The sequence below is a fragment of the Cheilinus undulatus genome, linkage group 9 (assembly GCF_018320785.1).
Source record: "Cheilinus undulatus linkage group 9, ASM1832078v1, whole genome shotgun sequence".
Lineage (NCBI taxonomy): Eukaryota > Metazoa > Chordata > Actinopteri > Labriformes > Labridae > Cheilinus > Cheilinus undulatus.
The window spans coordinates 15,106,656-15,129,861 of NC_054873.1; the positions used below are offsets into that span (position 1 = coordinate 15,106,656).

Here is a 23,206-nt window from a genome sequence, read left to right on the forward strand (position 1 = left end):
TTTTTTCCACCTTTTAACTGATTCACTTGGTGTGGAGGCGATCATTATCCTGAATTACTGTCCTGGAGGCCTTTATGGTATAATGATATCCAGTCAAATGTAGGAAGACTAGAGTCTTCAGGAGTCTTGTACTGAACTAAGAGGCTAACTGAGCCTCTTTGACATATGAAAAATTCCTAACATTGTCAAAAAACATCCTTTTAATGGAAAAAGTGATATACTATCAGCCACACAAACATTGGGGGTGAGCCCCATTTTTGCCATTTATAACAAAAAAATCAAAACATAGCAATCAAGTGATATTTGTGCTTTAATGAAAGTAAAAGTTATAAAACCTTCCTAAGATGAGAGTTTTGTACGTGATGCTTTGTGAATTGTTGTGCTCTTTATCCCCCTCAAGGGAAGATGAGGGTCACTGATCTCTGACGCCCTTTTGTTGGTGGGTTCATGACTGAAAGTTTGGGAACCCCTGTGTTCAACTAATGGCTGCAAGGATGATACAGTAAGATTCATTTAACAGTGAAGCTTGAAGACAGAGCTGTATGTATAATGTTGTAAAAGAGCTCAGTCGAGCTAAAATGGACATTAGTCAACATTTTTCTATTCTGACCATTGTTATCAAATATGTAAATGTTAACAAGATGCTCTCATCTAACGGTAGCTACAGTTGTGAAGCATGTTTTTAACATTACATGCAGCCCAGTCTCCCTCTGTGTCTTTAGTATCCATTGTCGTCACTTTTCTACTGGGGTGTCATGGCTCCTGTTTTAAATGTACCTGACACTAACACTGCTTTCTCTGTGCTCCAGCATTCTCACCTTGCCTGACTCTTCCTGCACGCTGACTCTCAATCCACCAACAATCAAGCTCTCTCTGTTCAACTGCAACACCACAGCAAAACTCATCACTATTGTAACAGCTCAGACTCTGCAGTCCTGCATCTGGCCTCAAGCTCACTAGCCTAACTATATTTAATGATAGATTTTGATCATTTAAGAACAAAATCATTGAGGTTCTACTGTATGCAGTGTAGCCCACTCTCAGCTCAATAGTCAAGGACAAGCTGCTTTGTTAGCTCTGCTCCCCTGTTCCTGCACAGAGAGATGAATCTGCTCAGTGTGAAGATGGAGGCGCATATTCCTCGTGTTGGCTGTCATCATTTTTGGACGGACCGCAGTGGGTTTCCTCTGCAGAGAGAAGCAGCATTTGTTTTCTCTGAAACAGCCCATCAGTTTAATGAGAAATCCTGAAGTTTGCTCACCTCAGGCAATAACATATAGTCACACCTGCCTGCAATAAAATATTCTCTGTCCTTGCTTTATGGACAGTAGGAGTTACTATTCAAAGAGAGCGTTAATGAGGTGTCCTTCTATGAGGGGAAGGTGTAGTCTTCTGAGCAGATCAGGTTTAATCCCAGTCTTTAAATTAATCCGTGTTTGCTTAGATGGATTAGAAACTGGTGACAGACTAAGCTCTGACCTTTGTGCTGAAATGCTAACAGTGGCTAAAAGACGTTAATCTGCAGTGACTTTTGCTCACGTTGTTGTGTATACCAAACGTCATCACAGATACACGTCAAAGGCCCCAAATGTTTGCACATTTAAAGACAATCCTGGGATTTCAGACATTTTTCCTGCTTTTTTTAGAAGGATTATTCACAGTATTTACTCTGAACAAATCACACAAGAGAAGTTAGACAGTAAGAATTGCCTTTTATAGTAAATGGGAAAGCACACTTGCAAAAAAATCTATTCAGCTATTTCAACAAAAAAGCCTTTAGCCTCTTTAATTCCCGCCTTGGCACTCTTAATTTTGTACTTTGTAACTTTCAGTGGAATGGGTATGTTCTGCACTTAGAAGTGTGTAACTCTTTCTGGCAGAAACCCACAAAGGCAAACTTCTCTTGTTACCAGACTTGGCTCAGTATTCTCATTACAGACACCATGGCAGAGGTGAAGGGATGGAAAAGGATGCTGATGGAAGAAGCTACAAGGAGAGAAAGAGGGAGAAGCATGAGACAGGACAGTATCAGTGTGAGGGAGTGGGATGCCATTGTAAAGGTTAGGGCGCCAAAAGGCAAAAAATATCAGTTCTTGCGTAATGCACCCTCTACTTCTTCATTGCTTTTTCATAGTTTGATCACGGCCTACAGTGAGGTTTTCATAGAGTAATGTGTAATATAATTTTAACAAGTGACTCAAGTTTAAATTCAACCTGCATGAAAGTTCAAGGCTGTGTTCTGGAAAAAGAGTAGACCTCACTGGTTTCATGTGACTTAAACCCAGTGGTGAAGTGGGATACTTTTTATCTTTGTCCCATATTTTTTCAGCGACACAGCAGCAGAAGTCTGTGTTACAGGCTGCTCTTGCATGTCTAATTCACCTAAAAGGAGACCTTTTATATTGACCACAAACTTCTTCTGCTAGACGTCAGGCAGGATCCAAAACAAATCATGGTGAAAGGAGAAAGCTGAAAGAAGGTTGTGCCTCCAGTTCTGTTCACACTGCTGATATTTCAGAGAAAAAAACAAACAGATCAGCACTCATCATAAACTTCTACACCTTTTATTACTGAAGAAAATATAAACAGCTAACAGACACTAAGCCTCAAACATTTCTGAAAGCATTTACCATTTTCAAGTGCTTCTCAGATTTTAGAATTAGAGTCTAACTGGAGAACAAGGTGCTTACTTGGCTGACTGATGACCTGTCCAGGGTGTACCCCACTTTCCACTCGATGACTGCTGGGATCATCTCCAGTCCCCTGTGATCCAAATAGGACCAGCTGTATAGGTAAAGGATGGATGGGCCTGCAGTATGAGACAGGAGATAGCTGGGGTGGAGGAGGGTTGCATGGATCCATGCTGAGGATGAGCAGCAGGGAGGAGTTACAAGCTTCATCAGCTGAGATGGGAAAGACTCTGAATACAACTGTTGCCCAGGTTCTTCACCAGTCAAAGCTTTATGGGAGGGTGGCAAAGAGAAAAAACAAAACTCCATACATTTCAACCAGATTTTACCCAAAGGCATGTGACAGACTCCATGGTCAAGTGGGAAACTTTTTTGGTTATGATGGGACCAAAAAATGCTTTTTTTGGCAATCAGACAAGACACTATGTTCCACATCACCACAAACACACCATCCCCACAGTGAAGCACGGGGGTGGCAGCATCATGCTGTAGGGATGCATCTTGGCAGACAGCCCTGGAGAACTTGTAATGGTAGAGGGTAAAATAAGTGCTACAAAATGAAGCTGAGCAGTAGCTCATGCAGGACAGGATAGTGACGCACCCAGTTGTGATCAGGTGATGTTCAGCTGATCCCATTATCGCCTCCCAGCTACCACAGCAAATCACTGCTCTTTCTCTCAACACAGCGGTTCATTTAAATACACTTACTTCTCACTAATCCCTAATTGCATTAATGATGATGCGCCATGCTGCTGCTGTTGGCAAAGCTTAGGCCCTGTCCACACGGAGACGAATTAAGGCTTATACACAAAAGTTTTTTGTCGTATCGGTGTTTCATCCACACGGAAATGGCATTTTGGATGACTGTACACGGTACTTTTTGAAAACGGGTCCCAGAGTGCACAAATCCGTAAGCGACTACTGTTTCGTCTCCATGTGGACGGCCAACCGCATCTTTCTTAAAACCATAACATCACACATAGCATAGCTCTCTTAAGACGCCTGCGCGGGTCCGGCCCAAACAACAATGGCTGAGTACAGGGTTGTGTTCTTGCTGCAGAAGCTACTGAGCTTGTTATGGCTTTTACAGCAAAATCTGATGCTGCTTTACCACCACCGCGAAACGCATACACCATATGTTCTTAAATCCAACTTGGAGAACAACCAGAAGGGCAACTAGAAGAAAGTTTGTGGTAGTTTTCCGTTATCTTCTCCTCTCGTTTGGTGCATATCCGTGGCCATTTTACAGTGCCACGTACAGGCTTGGCATATGTACTACAATGTTTTCAGTCGTTTCTGTGGTTCTGTGCTTAAGCGGGTATTTCCTGAAATTATCCCGTCTTTACGGAAAACTTTTTCAAAATGAAACAGCAATATACAGTTTTCGTCTCCATGTGGACGAGGCCTTAACCTCCTCCACTTTAGCTTCCTCCTTTATAGCCTAAAGCTTGTTGCACCCTCAGACTGAGATTCATGCAACTGTGGATTAATTGTTTTTGAACTCATCCTATTATATTAGCTAGAACATGACCTAAAGCATACAGGGAAAGCCACACAGAAATTGTTTATATTGCCCATGATTGAGTTATAAAATCAATTTAAGGGTAAGACATCCAAGGGGGAATATATTTTACAGGTCCTGTACAGGACTGGATTGTCTATAAACATCTAAACACCTGATGTGACAGATTAGCGCGAATCAGAGAGGTTTCAGAAGTGGCTATAGTCTGTGGAGCCTAAAAAGTGCATACCCAGCACTATAGCTCTGCTTAAACAGCCCTCTAGGATGCTGCATGCACATGATGAAGGAGAGCGACACACAACCAAACGTCCCTAACCTCAGCATCAGTCTGTTCCCCTCTCTCTGTGCAGCAGCAGCAATGATTTCACCTGACTGCAGAGCAAAAATTTTTTATGCAAATTTTTTGAAATGTCAGTGGAAGGAAAAAATAGTATTTCCCATCACTGGTGCAAAAAAAAAAAAAAAAAAAAAAAAAGGAAGCATAAATTGGCTTCCTGAATGTCAACAAACACATTTGCAAGAAAACCGCAGGGAATAGAGAGCGGGTGTAAGTGAAAGCGGTTGTTGTTACTGTTTAGCTTTCCCAAATTTTTATACAAATAACCTGAGGAGAAAAGTGAAGAATTCATCTGGCACAAGCTGAACCAGAAGCAGCAGTAACCATTATCATTTTTAAAAATCAGGAACCCTCTATTAAGTTTTCACTTAGCCGCCACTAATGTTTTGCTTTAATTTGTAAAGATAATGAAGTATCTGCCCACTTTCAGTCCACCCAAACACTGCATTAGCAAAACATGCTCTAATTCAACAACATCTATTGTTTTCAGTCATTATATTTCTCCCTGCTGCACATTCTCTGCATGTGTGACACGAGTTGTGAACAATTCAACGGCCAAACCAGCATTAATTCTTAAAAGTGACAACTCTGACGATCTGCAAACAGAGGTCACACACAGTCAGCAAGAACACGTAGAAGAAGCAGAAAAGATGGAGCGTTGTTTGTGGAGAAGTGGCAGCAAAGACGGTTGTTTTTCTGCAAGAGTAAAAAGAAAAAAGAGGAGAAGCTTCAGACCACCAGTTTTCCAACGTCACATTACACTGACCTTTTTTTGCAACTTTACCTAACCGAAAAATCCAACTTTCACAACCACTTCACGCTGCAATTGGCCAGCTGTGCGTAGGTGTGAAAGGTTTGAACTTTTCTCCCTGGCTCCATTTTTTTTCATTCTTCACACAACTATTTCTGTCACCTTTCATGTGAACAGTCAAGTGCAACCCTCTGAACGTTTTCCAGGAGAGACGATCTTCAAATGTTTGCTGTTTTGGCAAAGTTTTAAACAATATCTCCATCCTCCGGTGGGCTTTCTTCCGCCTTCAGGTATGAATGTTTACTGACTTTAAAACAAGTCCACCCATCCATTGTCTATGCTGCTTATTGTGTTCGGGGTCACAGGGTACCCCACTGCTCTCCCAGTGGGGTACACCCTGGTGGCCTGTCAGTCTCAGAGCTGATATGTAGAAACAGACTAATATCACACTTACCATGGTCATGGCTGTTAGGCAGCAGTGCTAACCACTGCACCACAGGTCGTACCATCTAACACTGATGGAGCGCACACTAGCTTTTGTTTTCCCTGATCTGTCAACAAGACTTAAAAGGATATTTGGTAGTTACACATACCATGTGAGATTTCAGTAACACTTTATTTGACAGGGTATGCATAAGACTGACATGGCACTGTCATAATCATGACAGGAAATCTGTCATTCACATGAAGGACGCCTTATGAATGTTGTCATTAAGTGCCATTCTGTCAGTTATTTCACCTTTAATGCAAAATTGACATTGTTTGAGAAGTCTGTGTCATGAAAACTTGTCAAGCAAGACTAAATAACCCAACAGTATTTCATCATGTCAATTCAACATTCACATCGCAGCAGACCTCATCATTAAACCTAAAGAAACTATTTATCTTTATCTATTTACACTATCCGTCATATGTGATTGGTCCTGTCACTGGCTGTCATTGGACCATTATGAAAGTGCAGTGAATAATTTCTATGACCTCAAGTAAAGCGAGACACTTTTAACTAATTATTGTTATTGCATTGAGTGTTATAACACAGTCAGATGTACTGGTTTTAACAGAAAACATCACATCACCCCCATTTTAGCATCTTTACACTGGCTCCCTGTAACTTCTAGATTTTAAGATTTTACTCATTACTTTTAAAGCACTTAAGGGCCTGGCTCCAAGCAACTTAACAGAACTTTTTTTTTTTTAAGATTTATTTTTGGGCTTTTTCATGCCTTCATTTGACAGAGGAAGGACAGTGGATAGATTCAGAAACAGGGAAGAGAGCGGGGAGAGACATGCGATAAAGGGCCACAGGCCGGATTCGAGCCCGGGCCGCCCGCGTACATGGGCAGCGCCTTAAACCACTCGACCATCTGCGCTCCCATCTTAACAGAACTTTTAACCCCGTCTTAGCCAGGCTGCAGCCTTAGCCTTCAGGTGGGGGCCTTGTGGTCAATCCAAAGTCGAGACTCAAAACTAAAGGTTGCCTTTCCTTTTTCACCAGGGACCCTCGACTTTGGAACAACCTGCCTGAGGAGATAAGGCAAGGGAAATCTGTGACAACTTTTAAATAAATTCCTAAAACTCATTTTCGTAGACTTGCTCTTACGTGATGCCATCTTCTGTCTTTCACTGTCTCCTCCCTCTTTTGGTCAATTTTCTCACCTTTCAGTTTTCTGCCTCTAATTTTCCTTAGTTTTCTTTTATTCTAGAGCTTTTATGTCTACTCTTTTCTGCATATTGATCCTTATTGCACCCTTATCTCTTCTTCTCTTAAGTAATTTTGAGCTTTCACCCTCTCTCTCCAATTTGTTTTAACTTCTTTTTGCTTTTATCTGTTTTAACTGATTATAATAATATTAATAATAATAGTAGTAGTAGTATTACTATAATAATTATAATATAATTATTATTATCAATATTTACTATTATTTTTATTATTATTATCATTATTATTATCATCATCATTATTTTTTTATTATTATCATAGCTGTGTCCAAGGTGTCTATTGACTCTAAGTAGTTTCTTTTAGTTTGGTGAGCAGGTCTTCTGTGACATGTTCGTGTCAATCAACACAGTAAAGATGGCAGGTTAGTGTCAGCTGGTTTGTGTCAAGTTGTCATGACAGCAATCCTCCCAAACATTTTCACCCCTGCACTACAGGTGACATAATCGGCCAAATGGCATGTGATGACAACAATCATAAAATGGTAGGTGTTGTGATGATTATGACAGTGTTATGTCAGTCTTATGCACACCCCTTCAAATAAAGTGTCACTGAGACATCAGTCTGTGCTGTCCCTTTATGGAGAGGGTGCTGAAGGTAGCGGCAAGGAAGCTAAGCTAAGACAGGCAAAGCAGCTCAGCCTAACTTTTCATGTTTTAGGTCAAAATGGACCAGAAAAATAAATGCTGACTTAAATTCACGCTTTATAAAACAATTTAGAAGCTTTTTGTTGTACTCCAGAAGGCCTCTGTGTTTGGCACTATTTTACTGCTGTATTATCTTCCACCTCAGCCCTGATCAGCTGTTAGGGTCAAAGAATCATAGCAGGATCAAGTACTGTTTACGCTGAATCTACACTGAGCTTTTATTCAGAAATTCACTCAAAAAAGTTTTGAATTACAGGTGCTTTTAGATTTCAAGAACATCATCAGTAGATGGTATAAATGACTAATAATATGAACACTAATCAGTCATAGACTTACAGCTTTTCAGTCATTACAAGAATAAAATGACAGTCAAAACCCTACATTGATAAGCCATCATTACATCTGATCTTCAGGAGTTGAAGAAGATCCATAAAACACAGATGTGGCAGGAAACCCTGGATGTGGAGTGATCCAGATTGCGTTCTCTGATTCTACGGGTCACTTGTGCCAGCAATATGGGTTCATGGGCATGAGTTTAAACTTTACACACCTGCTCCATCAGGTAAAGACCTCTCCTGCTCACCAGTTTCCACTGAAGTCTCTACTCCAGTTCAGAAAGGAATCCTCTTGTATTCACAGTGGACAGCATAACTCACTTGTAGTTTGGTTTGATGGTCTCTCGTTTCCTCTAAATTATGTGAATATCCCTTTAAGCAAGCCATGTAGTCATTTCTGACCAAAGAGTGGCATATAAATTGTAACTTTATTTCTAAGGTGTATTTCTGTGCTTGTGTGCCTTTATTCAGATAGGATAGGACGGTGGAGTTGAAAATTAAGGAGAGAAAGTGAGGATGACATGTAGAAAAGGAGCCACTGACCAGAATCAAACCCAGGCTGCCTACTTTGGGGGATTTAGCCTCTGTGCACTGAGCACACAGACATAACCACAAGGCAACTAGTGCTCTAGAAACTGCAGATTTATTTAGCAGAATGCATCCCAAAAACAACAATCCAATTTTAAAAAATAGCTCCTCACAAGTCAGGGCTCCAACATCTGCCAGAGCTGGAGAACCTGCCTCAGTCTGGATGCAATTAGCTTCATTTGTAAACCAATTTGCATCTCATTCACCCATTAACACACACATATCGATGGTGGAGAGCTAACAAGCTCTGTGCCTGTTTCTCACCCAAAGGGATACTTCAACATAAAGACAGGATGAGCTGGGATCAAGCTGCTCCACAACCTGAGCCACAACCATTGATTATGCTGTTAGTCACATTCACAACAAGTTGTTGGCAAAACAAACAGGAAAGTGGAAGTCCTTTTACTAAATTTGCATCAGTTTAGCTTTTGATTGTTTTGTTAAGAGGGGGATTGTAGTATTAGTAATTGTTAGTGTTCGTTTCTGCAAAAATTTGCCCAACAAATCCATTAACAAACACAGCCAGGAGACAGAGGGATGCCTGCAAACTAGTACAGGCAGGGGCAGGTAATAGCTGCACTGATTTAGACTTTATGTGCCATTCCCAGAATCAATGGACTCTGTTTTTCCCACTTTGGTGCTCTATTTAAGCTACAAGATCTCAGGTTCTCTTCCTCTCTTTTCTCATTGCTAGTTCAAAGAGAGGAGTCTGGCTGCAGACCACATATTTCAGAAGCCCTCTCTTGCAGACCACTAGTGTGGGACGCCACATTTATTCAAGTGGAAGGCACATAATTACTAGGTCAACATTTTCTACGTCTTTCTGTTTTCTTTTTAAGTTCTGTTTTTTTTTCATTGAAAAAAGTCTGCCTGATGCATTTATGAGATAACTATACTGCTAAAAATTCCAACTAAGCAACATCACATATATAAAACAGAAGGTCAGCGGTCTAAATTGGAATTAAATTATGTTTGGATCAGTTTTAGAAGTAATTACGTGAACAGTGGTTGCTTTAACTTCATTAGCTTTAGTTTAAGCTAACATAGCTTTGCTAGCTTCATAGTTAACATTACTACTAGTGAGACATTGTATGTAAGACATAAGGCAATTTAGCTACCATCGTTTTAGCTAAAGCTAACAACGCCAAAGCGAGCCCCTGTTCTCTTAACTACCTCTAAAACAGGTCCTTAGCTAATGTAACTTCTTCTTGTTTTGGCTTTAGCTATATTTGTCATGTAGCTATTTATGTAGCTAGTGCCATTGGCTTTATACTTAACTACATAACTAAGCTATGTAGCCACATCTTTTTGCTGCTTACGTAGCTTTGTTAGCTTTTATAGCATAACATTTAACTGTTAGCCACATAGCTATGTTATCTATATAGCTAACATAGCTTCACTAGCTTTAGCCTTAGCTACATTAGCTGTGTTATCATGTTTTCATGGAGGACAAGGTTTTTCCCTATAAGCAGACTGTTTTAACGTTTTGTAATCTTCTCTGAGCTTGAGACTGAGGCTCCTCTGTTTATGATGGGTCTGTAGTGACAGTGGTCCTCCATCATCTAGTTCCTTAGAGACCTTGGACTGGCTTAGATGATCCTTCCTCCTAAATATCCTTAAATCCTTCTCAAAATCCTTTTTGAACATCTTGATCTGGTCTGGAATGAGCAGGATGGGGAGTCTAGGTCTCCATCTGCATTAGCTATAAAGGTAAAGTACTATCAGTATTTGGAGACCCCAGGTAAAGACCAGTTTGAAGCCCTTTCCATTTAGGTACAAACAACCATAGTGAGTGAACAACATATTTTGAAGCATCATTTTTCATGCAACAAAGCTGATATATAGGACATATGAAAACCTAGGGCTGGGGAACATGGGCAAAAAAAATCAGATCTTGAAATTTTTAACTGATGTGATACACAATACTTTTTTTCTTACACATTATAAATGTATCGATATACAGTGCATTCAGAAAGTATTCAAACCCCACACACTTGGATTTGGGATTTCTTCTTTGCAAATCCTCTAAAGCTCAGTCAGGTTGTATTGGTGGACAGCCATTTTCAGGTCTCTCCAGAGATGTTCAATAGGATTCAAGTCAGGGATCAGGGACATTCACAGAGTTGTCCAAAACCACTCCTGTGTTGTCTTGGCTGTAATTTGGGTCATTGTCATGTTGTAAAGTGAATGTTTAGCCCAGTCTGAGGTCTTTAGTGCAACAGGTTGATATTTGTACTTTTCTCCATTCAGCTTTCCCTCAACCCTGACCAGTCTCTCAGTCCGTGCTGCTGAAAAACACCCCCACAGCAGGATGCTGCCACCACCACTGTTGGGATGGTATTGGGAAGGTGAAGAGAGGTGCCTGGATCTTCCAGACTTAACATTTATAAGTATAATTTCCTTATCAAATGTGGTATTTCAGTTTTTTCTTTCTAATAAATTTGCAAATCCCATTTCACGTTGTCATTATGGGGTACTGAGTGTAGATTAATGAGAGAAAAAAATGAATGTAAACAACTGTAGCATAAGGCAGCATAAAACAATAAAAGTGAAAAGGGCCTGAATAAATGGGAATCTATCGATCTATCACGCTCCATATACATTGCCTAGCATTAGCCTAGCATAGCAACTAAAACCATGAGTAGTTTTCTATTGAAGGAGAGTGTGGTGGATGGATTAGATGAAAGGGTGAAAACAAGGCATGTTTATTTATAAAACTTACATGGAGTTATTCAAAGTGCTTTACATGATTAGAAACATAACCTTAAAAAAGGCAGAGCATCAAAAGCCACGACACAAAAATACATGTAAATAAACGATCAGAGAGAAAGAACTTTGCTCTGGAACCATGGAGAGCAGAGCAGAGGTTCAGCCTGTTGCTGAGGGCAGAATCATGTGTTGCTTGCTCTGAGACATTTTTTGTTGCACTTTCAAAGAGCCAAAGCTGTGAAAAAACACAGCTGCATGCCGGCTGCATGCAGAAAAGACAACTGGACTAGTAAGGACCATAGACTGTAAAAAAAATTAGACAAAGGCTGAGGCCTGTCAGCAATTTGGTTACTGAAGGGGGCTTTTGTGTGCAGTCTATGTACTGAAAATGTAATAAACTAACTTCAGATCAACCAAGAAAACAACAAAGTGACAAAGTTGAGGCAGGTCCTAAGGCTCCTGATAAACAATCACATCCTGACGGTCTGTTGACGTATCAGCCATGCCCCTAATGCATAATTCTTATGCTTCTTAAAACCTATATGAGGGATTTAAAAGAAAATCACTCCCTGCTCCATGTGCACCATTAACTATTTCAACCAAGTCCATTGTTTGAACTAAGCTGTAAACATGTTATTTTTGCATTTTAACATGGGGGTGTATATGTGACTTCCTGTGCTTTTGCAGCCAGCCTCTAGTGGACACTTTAGGAACTGTAGAGGTTTTTGTTTTGTTTTTTTTCAAAGTCCCTAACGTTCTGTTCCCAAATCCAAAAAGAGGATATATTTGCAAGACTGTTTTATTACTGCTTCCTCAATAAAAAGATTGGAGCTAAAATCTAGTAAAAAAAACAACTCTTCCTGAAAATACACTTAAGTAAAGGTAAAATGATTTTTAAATATACTTAAAAAGCTAGCCATTTACAGTATTTTGAGTTAATGTAATGAGTTACTTTGCATCCCTGGCTGTTGGCTATTTGAGGAGATCCTTACTGGCTACATGTGTAGGCCTCTGCCTAACATTCAGGGCTAGGCAGACCTACAGCTGCAGTAGCATAAATCAGGACATCTACCTATGGAGGTCAGCTGTAACATGCAGAAAAGAAACCCATGACAGATTGCTTCATAACATAACTGCCTTCTTGTTTCAGCTCTAGCTATATTTGTTATGTAGCTACTTATGTAGCTACTTTACCTATTGTTGTTTATGTAGCTTATGTAGCATCATTAGCTTTATATTCAACTACGTAACTACATAGTTCATGCAGCCAGCGTAGTATAACTTTATTATTTATTAGCTACATTAGCTACATAGCTAATGTAGCTTTATATTTAGCTACATGTTTTTTACAACTAACATAGCTTTGTTAGCTGATCCAGTGATTGCAGCAACTTATCAGAAATGAATTTATTTAGCTGTTTCGGCTCCTGGAAGGTCATTGATTAAAACTTAAACTGCTTAGACTTTTTTTTTTTATTTTAAGCATTCTCAAGTGTACTCCAAGATATTTTACAATCAGTCAAGATTTTCTAAATAATAATTAGTCTGTTATTATTTAAAGAGGTTAAAAACAGAAGAAGAAGCTCCATCCAACCTCTCTTCTGTCTTTATTTCCAGTTACCAAGCTCCTCTTCACTCGTACATCCTCTTTATTTCCCTCTGTGCTTCTTAAACAGGGCGTACAGGATCTTCAAGGTGGCAGTGACATCCTGAGAGACGATATCTGTCACATAATAACAGGAAGATGTAGAGTGAGTATTTATAATGCAGCATCAGCATCCAGCAAACCCACCGAGGCAGTGAGAACACAAGGATGCTTTTAGCAACATTAGCTAATAACTATTCTCACAATCCATCCCTGCAGGTCATAGATCAGAATGACAAAATAAAAAAAAATTAAATGGAAATTTAATCAATATGTCCTTGGTGAGACAACAAAAGTGCTCTCAGATGTGAGATGCTTTAACTGAATGAGTGTGACAGAAAGATCGACGCCGGTACCAGCTAACCTCATTAATGCACACAGCGAGCTCCCATTTTAGACCCTGAGTACCGGGATCCGTCATTCCATCATAGCAATTATGGCAGTAATTAAAGAGACACTAAAAATGAATTAAATTAGCCTCACGCTCCTGGCTTAGATTAATTGCACAGGTCCTTACATTAACAGTTATCATGTTGGGAATTTACTTCACGTTACTGCCTGGCAGGCAATATGCCGGGGAAGTTTTAGTGACGGTGAGGGCTCAGAGAGAACACAGAGCATCTTGTCGATAATGGATCTGCAGGGAGGAGAAGTAGATCTATTCGCTATTGATTGATTCACACACTTGAATGAGATGGTAACTCACTGAGTCAGTCACTCTCCTCTTTTCTTGATTTATTTACTCCACGCGGGCACCCAAACATTACACCCACATGCGACTGTTGAACATCTCATTCCAAAACTTTGAAATGGGCCTTAATGCTCCACTCTAACAGCCTTATATAACCCGTCTGCTATTCTTCTTCTAAACTCAGCTGCAGAGAACAGCTCCATTACTCCAATGTGATCTCTGTGAAGCCGGAGCTGATGTTGGGCAGTATGCTGGGCTCACGGCCACACTGTGGTCCTTCTTAAAGGTGTTGGAGGAGGCCGACGTTAGAACTCAGTGCAGACAGGTCAAGGTGGCCCTCTACCATCTGAAAGAGCTTTCTTTGTCATTTTTTAACAATCTTTCAGTCTTACAGTGCAGACTGAGTTGACAGATATCAAAAAAAAAGAAAACATTTATTCCAGTTTTAGTCAATAAAATTTTTTTTTGTAGTCTTACTTTTGTCAGGACATTTATTTACTTTGAACTAATTTAATCATCCAAACTGTGACATAAATATAAATGTAAAACACATATTAATGCAATGCCAATACTTAAAGTACAATATGTGCGTTTTCTGCACTGAAATATAAGGACTTGGGTTGGAAACTTGAGGGTCAACAGTTTGGTCCAACTTTAAAATGAACCCAGCATGCTAAAAGTTGTTTTCTAAATGTATTTTTATATCTCAGATACATTAATACATTGTTAGAGTCATATACAGATTTTCCATTTTGATCGAAACCTGTAATAAGTATTTTGCCCCAAGGACACCACCATACCCTGTGCGCAAAGCACCTTGGGTAGCTGATGTCACAGTGCTGCACATGAGGTGAGTTACACAGGTAACTCAATCATCCTCAATAAGATTCAGATCCAAAATGACATCTTGCGCTGTATTTCATTGTTCTTACAATAAGAGAGGGAAAGACAAATGTGACTTGAGTCTCCACAAGTTTCCAAGGAACCAAAAGTTTGGAAAATATGGGAAAATGCTTCTAAGTGAATTCCCCTCCCCAAGGACTCGCAGCTGTGTTCCCAGCATTTCACCCACGACTCTTTTAAAACTTTTAAGAGAGAGATTGTGACTTTTGGTGTTTCTTAAAGCTAAGAAAACCATTGCCACAAACTGGAAGATTACCAGTCACACAAATATAGAACAAATGTCGAGCTCCATTTATATTTTGACTGAACAGAAACTGTTACAAGAACTTCTCCTTTCTTTTTCTGTCTCCTTTCCTTTCACATTCATATGATTTATTTGTGTAATTCTTCTTTCCCTTGCGCATTTTACTCTGCATTTTTGCTTCCCAACAGCACCATGTCTTACGCAATTAATGCTTAAGAATGCAAGGTTAATTAAACCAATACAATAAGCTAATGCAAAAAGAATCAGGTTTAAGTCCCAGTTTGACAAAGTCTGTAAATTGTGAGTACTGCTTAAGTGCCCTTGAGTAAGGCACAGAATCTGCTGCTCAGGTGGTGCTCCTTTGTAAACAGCAGCCTGTCTCTCTGACATCTCTCCACTGGTGCATGTCCATTGGAGCCTGTTTATGTATGTGCATGTATTTCAGCCTATGTGTAAGAAAACTGAATTTCCTCATGAGGGATTTTAAAGTATTTTTTCATCTGAAATATACCATACAGGGACTAATAAAGACACCTCAAACCTTGACTCTCCTCTGAATTTGGGTTAAATTTGGCCTTCTCTTGTTAGCAGCAAAGTTTTTATAAAGTTGCCACTTTTTTGAGAAAATCAACAAAGCAGCAAGAGGGCCAAAATGTTCAAACTAAAGAGCAATCTGTCAATGTCAAACCAAGTTACACAAATCAGCAGGCACTCAAGCAAAGTCAAAGAAAGGTCAGACTAAAATTTTACAAAAACACAAAGGAACAGTGTAATGAAGGACTTAATGTCACAAAAAGCAGGTAATACCATGATTGACAGTTCTGCTGGCTTCTGTGTGGCTGTTTGCACTGGATAAGCAGAGCATGTACACACTTTTAGAGGGCAACACTACAGTCATTCAGTCTTCTATGACTGTGTGTTTGCTTCAAACAGAGATAAGAATCTAACTCTCAACCTGGGTGATCTGTGCCGTGTTATCAGTAAGTTAAATGTTTGTGGCGGGATGTCAGAAAGGCAGGAGTATTTACTGAGCTACTCTAAATGTGAATCACGTCAACGACACGATATGTCTCTCCAAATGAGGGGATGAGGTAGAGACATGTCATCCAACGTTTGTGGTGAAAGACGGAGCCAAATTTAAGCTCTTTTTCATAATGAAACCATACTGGCTTCTGTCTTTGATGTTATTTGATATACAACCTCATTAGAACTAGAATGCCAGCTGCTTATCATCCTACGTGCTTTTCATCAATCCATGTGTTCTCCTTTAAAGTAAAGCCACCTTTTTTGAAGATTTTTTTGGGGCTCTTTAATGCCTTTAATTGAGACAGGACAATTAATAAAGTCAGAAAGACAAGTAGGGAAGGAGCCAGAGACAGGACTCTGCAGCCTGCTTTGGGCAACTGGAACTTACAGTGCCTATAAAAAATATTCATCCTCTTAGATGTTTTCTTCTTTTAATTGATCTTTTAAGTCAATCATGATCAATAAACGTTGGCTTTTTTGACAAAAAATACAAGAAAACCTCTTTAATGCCAAAGTGAAAACAGATTTCTACAAAGTAATGTCAGTTAAATAGAAATATGTGATGTAAAATAAATGACTGCATAAATATTCACCCACTCAAGTCAGTATTTAGCAGATGCATCTTTGGCTGCAATCACGGCACTCAGTCTGTGTGGACAGGTCTTTTACCATCTTCAGGCCTTCCAGGGGTGGCTGCTGAGAAGCATCCCCACAGCATGATGCTGCCACCACCATGCTTCACAGTGGGAATGGTGTGTTTGTGGTGATGTGCAGTGTATGTTGTCCTCTTCTTTATTGCTAAAAAGCACCATTTTGGACATCCGATCAAAGAACTTTCTTCCACCTGACCATGGAGTCTCCTGCATGCCTTCAGGCAAACTCTAGTCAAGATTTGATGAGTTTTCCTCAACAGTGGATTCCTCCATGCCACTCTTCCATTTGTCTGGTGGAGAACTCAGACTGTGAAAACGGCCTGATCTAAGCAGATTTACACATGAGTGAAATATCATCTCTTGATGGCGGATTCACCTAAACTCTGGGTGATGTTCAGTGCCTTAGAACATTTTTTGTATCCATCCCCTGACTTATGCTTTTCAATAATCTTCTCCCTGAGTTGCTTGGAGTGTTCTCTTGTCTTCATGGTGTAATGGTAGCCAGGGATACTGCTTAACCAATGACTGGGCCTTCCAGACGCAGGTCTTTATACTACAGTCACTTGAGATGCATTCACTGCACTCAGGTAATCCTCATTTCACTGATTGTGATATTTCTAGCCCCAATTAGGTGGACCTCTGTTGAATTATTACTGTTCATTATTATTTCACACCACATATATATTTTAATTGACTTACTTTGTAGAAATCTTTTTTCACGTTGACATTAAAGAGGGTTTTTGTCAAAAATTTCTGTCAAAACAGCTAAATTATACTGACCATGATTAATTCATGAAATCAATAAAAAATGAAAACATCCAAGTGGGTGAAAACTTTCATTCTGTGCTGATATTTGCTGATATAAACACAATCAAGAAATTGTTGTACTTCTGACCTACCCCTTAACATAAACTGGCTCTGACGGTATACTACTCCTGCCTTTGCACATATTTCATTGTTGATTTTTATACTTAGGAACCATATAAGGACCCTTTTTAACACTTATCTGCTTGCTATTGCAGATTTAGTCCTAATTTTTTGCAATTAAATTGTTTTCACATGAGAAAACATCCTAAAAACCACCCCTTTGTGCCTCTGTCTGTAGGGATTCAATTTAAAATCCAGACACTAAAATGCACATAAATTGATGAAATGTTAAATAAATGCTCTGATTCAAGGTTTTTATCACAGATCATGAACCGTTTGATATCTAAAACCATCAGGCAGAGGTTGAAACTGACAATTTCAGCAGAGATAGTCAGGATTTTCCTGGGATCTGTCTGATAAGTGGGTGGTACACAGTGGCAGTGCTCATGAATACTGATAAGGTATCTTCCTCCAGTAAAACACACACGGTAGATAAAGCCACGGTGGTGGGGTTGAATCCCCGTGTCTATCAGGCGGCACCAGAGTGACACCATCCCTTGAGACCGTCTCCCTCGCTGCTCCTCTCTAAATGAATGATGATGACCTCAGACCGAGCCAATCATCCGCAGTGATATTCACAGAGTCGTGCTTATTCATATTCGTTGTGCAATTCCATCGTTTCCTCCAAAACGCTGTGAAACCCACACTCCACCTAAAATTAACCCAAACTACCAGGCCGAACCCCCTGCTCCTCATCTGACATACTAACATATTTTGGTGTTTCCCTGTCACACAGATACATGCTTGTGATTAGACAATAACACACTTTGACATTGCCATCTCTGAGCTCAAGTGCTGCAGTCATTTATTCACAGGCCCTCTTGTTTGTCTGTTTCATCTTCTGTGCCTGGCATTTTAATCTGAGTCGGACAGATCGGTTGTAAACACAGAGTGAGCTTTTATACTGTAAAGAGTGAATTTTCTCACCTTGTGGATCAACGGTGGACATCTTAAGTCCGGAGTCATGGAGGAGGTCTAAGGCCAAGGTCACGTTGTGAAGCTGCAGGTCAAAGAGATCACAATGTCAAACATAAAATCCATTATCACAGTGATCTGGGACAAACTCCACTGATTAATTCAATCAAAAGCTCAGCATATACTTTTTCAATATCTGTGTTTGGGCTTTTGTGTCTTTGTTATGTTTGGAAATAGCGTCAGATGACAGGGAAAGAGAGAAGGTGGGAAATGGCACGCAGGAATGGAGCTGCAGGTCAGATTTGAACCCTGCTTCAAAGAACAGCCACCCGGGTATACCAACTATGCAAGCAGTGCTCCCACAAATTATTTTAAAAAACATTTTCAAGTATATTTAGCAAGGGTTTTTATAATGTTTTTCAAATTTTTATAGTGGTAATAGACTGTGTCTGTCAGATAATATCATTGTGGACACCACCATGGTGAGTGAAGACGTGCTAGTTATGTTGTGTTGAGCAGCCTTCCTGATTAACACTGGTTTGCTGCATCAGTGCACTGATGACGGTCATGGGCTGAAACGTTAGCTGCTTTTTTTATCCAGTGTTTTTCATTTGTGAGCACTTCTTGTTTAGTTGCCTATGCCTTAATAAAAGAGACTATTATAGCATTTATCTCAGCCTGTGAGATAAATCGCCCATTTGCATGGGTGTGCAGTTATCTCCTCTGCCATTTTTTTAGATTTTCCTCCAGTACCAACTCCCCAAAAGAAATATTTCCTTGACACCCAAAGTAGGTGCACTTTCATAGCATCTTACAGCATCTTGAACAAAAATGGGGCCAGAATTGTGTTAAAGCTGAATTCTAGCATAGCGCACAATCACAAAGACATTGTGGCACAAAGAAATCTCATCAGTTAATGTGCAACGTGACTGACTTAAGGATATCTTTAATTCTAAAGTAATTAAATAGTCTGAAATGGACTTTCACAGTGTCTTTTGTTCTAAGTTATTCATAATCTCATCATATCTGTGACAAAAGAGTCATAACTTTTTCATAGACTCATCCTACTGCTTCAAGTAAAGTGGGATCAAAGATATTATTATAATTGAGCCATGACACAGCAGTAATTATGCATTTGCTTTTAAATAGGAAAAGTAAAATATTAATTTTATAATGCCATATATTGTGATAGGCACGGTTTTAAATTAGGTTTCAGCAATTTTGCTCATTATCTGCAAGGCTCCTGTGGGATATTAGGTTTTCTAAAGGTACAATACATAGAATTTTCTCACATAAATGTCTTGTTATGGTAATGAGTGAGAGTCCCCATTGCAGTGAATGTGCACTATGACCTTAAATTTGAATAATGACATTGGTGTTTATCCATGTTTTTTCCAAGCATCATAAATTATCCCTTTTAATAAATAGAGATCAGACTCCATTCCTTTTTGATGAATAAATCCATCACAGATGACATCTGACCTGAGTATCTTCAAAATAATGACAGTAATGATACCCCACCTAAAGATCTAGTGTGTGTCCTTCTCTGTATGGCTATTCCTGAGGATGCACTTCCTTTACTAATGTGTTAGGAATCCATAGTGAATCCATACTGTACCATCTCAGAGGGACTGACGGGGGTCAGGTTGAAGTCATGGAGTGGGATGAAGAAGCCCTCCAGCTGTCCAATGAGCAGCAGCAGAATAACACCGTCAGCAAACTGAAGAGAAAAACATGGGACATTGGGGCTCATCCAAGTAAGGTGGTATTATCTCAGGAAAAGATTCACTAACTTTTTTTTATTTCTATGAAGGCTTTTTTTTTTTTACCTGTTTATCCATATCAGCCACATGCAGACCCATGGTTGACATTTTCTGGTTGACAAAGTGTAAGATGGCCTGAAAATGGAGAAACTACAGTTAAGCAGCTGCAAATACAAGTTAGCTACTGCCCTCTATATCAGACTGTGCATTTATTGCATTGAGACCCACCTCCTGTTTTGTATAGAAATTTGTATTGTGTTTTCTAAACAAGGTAATCACTGCATAAATCAGACACTGACAGCACAACACTGATTATCTCTCCTTAAACACGACTTTTTTTGCTGCTCGAATTACTTTGCGTGAATCAAGGGGTGCTGGTTAACATCCTAAGACCTGAGCTTTGTTTGGGATGTATTTTTAGTTTCTCCCATTTATTTGGGATTAGTGGGACCTGACAGGTTTAAAAGCTCAGCCGTGTCTTTGAACAGGAATTAGTTTTCAGAGAATGATGTCCACAAATCTCCTGAAGGTCTTGTTTCTGCAGAAAATACAGCAGTAGATAGATTTAAGAGCATTTGTTTTGGCTACGTGTTAGCCAGTTGTTGGGGGTCGTCAGTAAATCAGGGAATGGTGTCAGTTGGGGCGCAGATGGCCTAGTGGTTAGGTTGTGCCCCATGTACGCAGGCATCCCAGATTCAAGTCTGGCCTGTGGCTTCTTTCCTGCATGTCCCACCCCCAATCACTCATCCCTGTTCCTGACTCTATCCTCTGCCCTCCTCTCCAAATAAAGGCATAAAAACCCCAAATATTTCTCCAAAATCTGTAATGGTGTCAGTTATTGAGAGTTGTATGGTGGAGTCACTTTGATGATGGACCACAAGGCCAAGCATTAACAAATTTTCTATTAAAGGTTCAGAATTTCTTGAAAATTTTCCTTTAAAATCAGCGCAAACTCCCTAAAAAAATCAAAGAAGTTACCTTAAATTTCTGTGAAAATTCTTAAACATAATTTTTTACTATGCCATAAAAATATTCCCCCAATGTTTCAGTAAAGCTTTATCATTAAGCCCAAACATTACAATAAAATAATCCTCAAAACTTCTATGTAAGTCCCTGAAAAAATCAAGAAAATTCCCCAAAAATCTCAAAGCAAATCAAATTCTCTGAATTTTCCATGCAGTTTTTTTTTTGTCATTTCAAAACACCCAAAAATTCCCTGAAATGTAGAAATAAATTTACAGAATTTCTGTGAATATACCTCAAAATCCCAAAACAACCCCCACAAAATTCTCAAAGCAAATCAAATTCTCTGAAATTTCCATGCAGTTTTAATTTTAATTTCAAAGGAAAACCCCCAAATTTCCTGAAAATTATGAAATAAATGTTCACTATTTCTGTGAAAATACCTCAAAATCCTAAAGGAAATTCCCCCCAAAAATCTCAAAGCAAATTCCAAGGATTTACAAATTCACTCCCCAAAGATCACATTAAATGCTGGAATTTCCTCCAAACATCCAAACAAATGCCCTGAAATTTCCATGATTTTATTATTCCAAATGACACCCAAAAATTACAACTAATATTAATATTTCTGTGTAAATTAGTAAGACTTTCAAAACAAATTCCCCCCAGAAGTTTAAATCAACTTCCAAAAAATTGTTAAATGCATTTCTCAAATATACATTAAAATGCCTGGAAATTTTTCAATTTACTCCAATTATGCAAATAAATTTCAAAATTCCCCCCAAAATACTGCAAATATCCCTCAAAGCTAACAATGAAACTCTCCAAAATTTAACATATCCCCCAAATGTCTATTAAAATTGCAAATACAATTCTCAAAAATGTCTATGAAAATTACTGAAAATTGCATAGATATTATCTTAGCAAATTACTAAAACTTTTGTGGATATTCTTGACAATTATCTCAACTATCTAATTATTACTGTGCTGTGGGAAAGCCAAAATGTGATGTTCTTATAAATACATCCAGGGACTTGCATAAAACATATTTAAAATAAAATTTATTGCTAGATTTTTTATAACCACTGTAATAAGGAAATACAGTCTAGATTGTGGCAGAAATTAGTCCTGCAACTTGGAAATTTGTTTCCATTCCATTGTCTTAAAGTCTATGGCAATATTTGAATTAGTTTTTGGTTAGATGCCCGAATAAAGGTCTGTAAAACCTTTCTGGATGTGCCCCACTTGTGAAGTTTTGAAGCTTTTTCTTCCAAAAGGTTGCTAACAAGTTTTTCAGGGATATTAATTAATTAGTTGTCATCATACCAAACATGTTAACTCATTTACTAGTCAGTATGTTTTATATTTATCCTACTCTGACTCAAACTTTGAAAGAGGTGAAAGCAAGAAATAAAACTTAGAATCATGGTGTCGTACCTTTATAGCCTAATTACCATTTTTATTTCATGGATTATATTTTAGCTAAACAAAATCAAGAAAGTAGTGTTTATTTATGAAGACTATGGTGATGAACAGAATGGTTTTTTTGCATGGGGTTTTATAGCAAATCCAAAAACCCACAGAATAAAACCCACAGGGTTTTTGTCAGTAGGACTTTATCATTGTTAACTTCTAGTTTAGTCAACAAAAGTACGACATCCCAGCAGCACTCTGTTGGAAGCCTGCGTTACATTGTTATTGTCGGGGTATTGCAAAAAAAGGAGCCCCCATATGTTCATGGTTGGATGATGTTAAAGCTTTTGACCATGGTTTAATCTTGATTAAATGAAGGTTTCAAGCTGATTTTAAAATTATAGAATTTTTTCTTTAATGACATTTTCTGTGTGGAAAAAAATAGACTGAACTCCTTAAACAACCTCAGTGCTTCTCCTCTCCTCCTTATACCTTTTTCACCGTGTTGACCTTGTGAGGCTCAAGCTTCAACAGCTCCTCTATAGGATCTTCCCCTGGGTGACCAGACAACCACAAAAGTGTGTTAAAATCGTTGCAGGCTATAGAGCAGCTTCGATGACATCCAAAATGTCACATCAGCTCAAGCTACCACTCTGTACTCACTCTCAGTATTCCCCTGGGAGTCTGAGCCAGCATCTCTGTTAAAAGAAAAGGAAAAGAGGAGGTGAACTCTGAATTTTTCCTCAACAGTCGTACAAGACAGAAAC

The 23,206-nt window shown here is 39.1% G+C and overlaps 1 protein-coding gene across 3 annotated transcripts in view; it reads right to left on the bottom strand.

The window, feature by feature from the left end:
* Window positions 1–1,906: 1,906 nt before the first annotated feature.
* The window catches only part of parvg (parvin, gamma), a 31,410-nt gene continuing 10,110 nt past the window's right edge, over window positions 1,907–23,206 (bottom strand). For 2 of the 3 annotated variants that reach the window (XM_041794743.1, XM_041794744.1), the window contains exons 9-14: window positions 23,103–23,137; window positions 22,932–22,993; window positions 20,130–20,198; window positions 19,919–20,020; window positions 18,313–18,385; window positions 11,238–13,019 (exon numbers count right to left, since the gene is read on the bottom strand). In XM_041794743.1, coding sequence (XP_041650677.1) covers window positions 12,946–13,019; window positions 18,313–18,385; window positions 19,919–20,020; window positions 20,130–20,198; window positions 22,932–22,993; window positions 23,103–23,137 — 415 coding nt within the window. In that variant the 3' untranslated portion in view covers window positions 11,238–12,945. Of the gene's footprint in view, window positions 2,507–2,690; window positions 2,810–11,237; window positions 13,020–18,312; window positions 18,386–19,918; window positions 20,021–20,129; window positions 20,199–22,931; window positions 22,994–23,102; window positions 23,138–23,206 lie in introns of those variants that run through there. The other variant, XR_005992313.1, reaches the window with a different exon arrangement.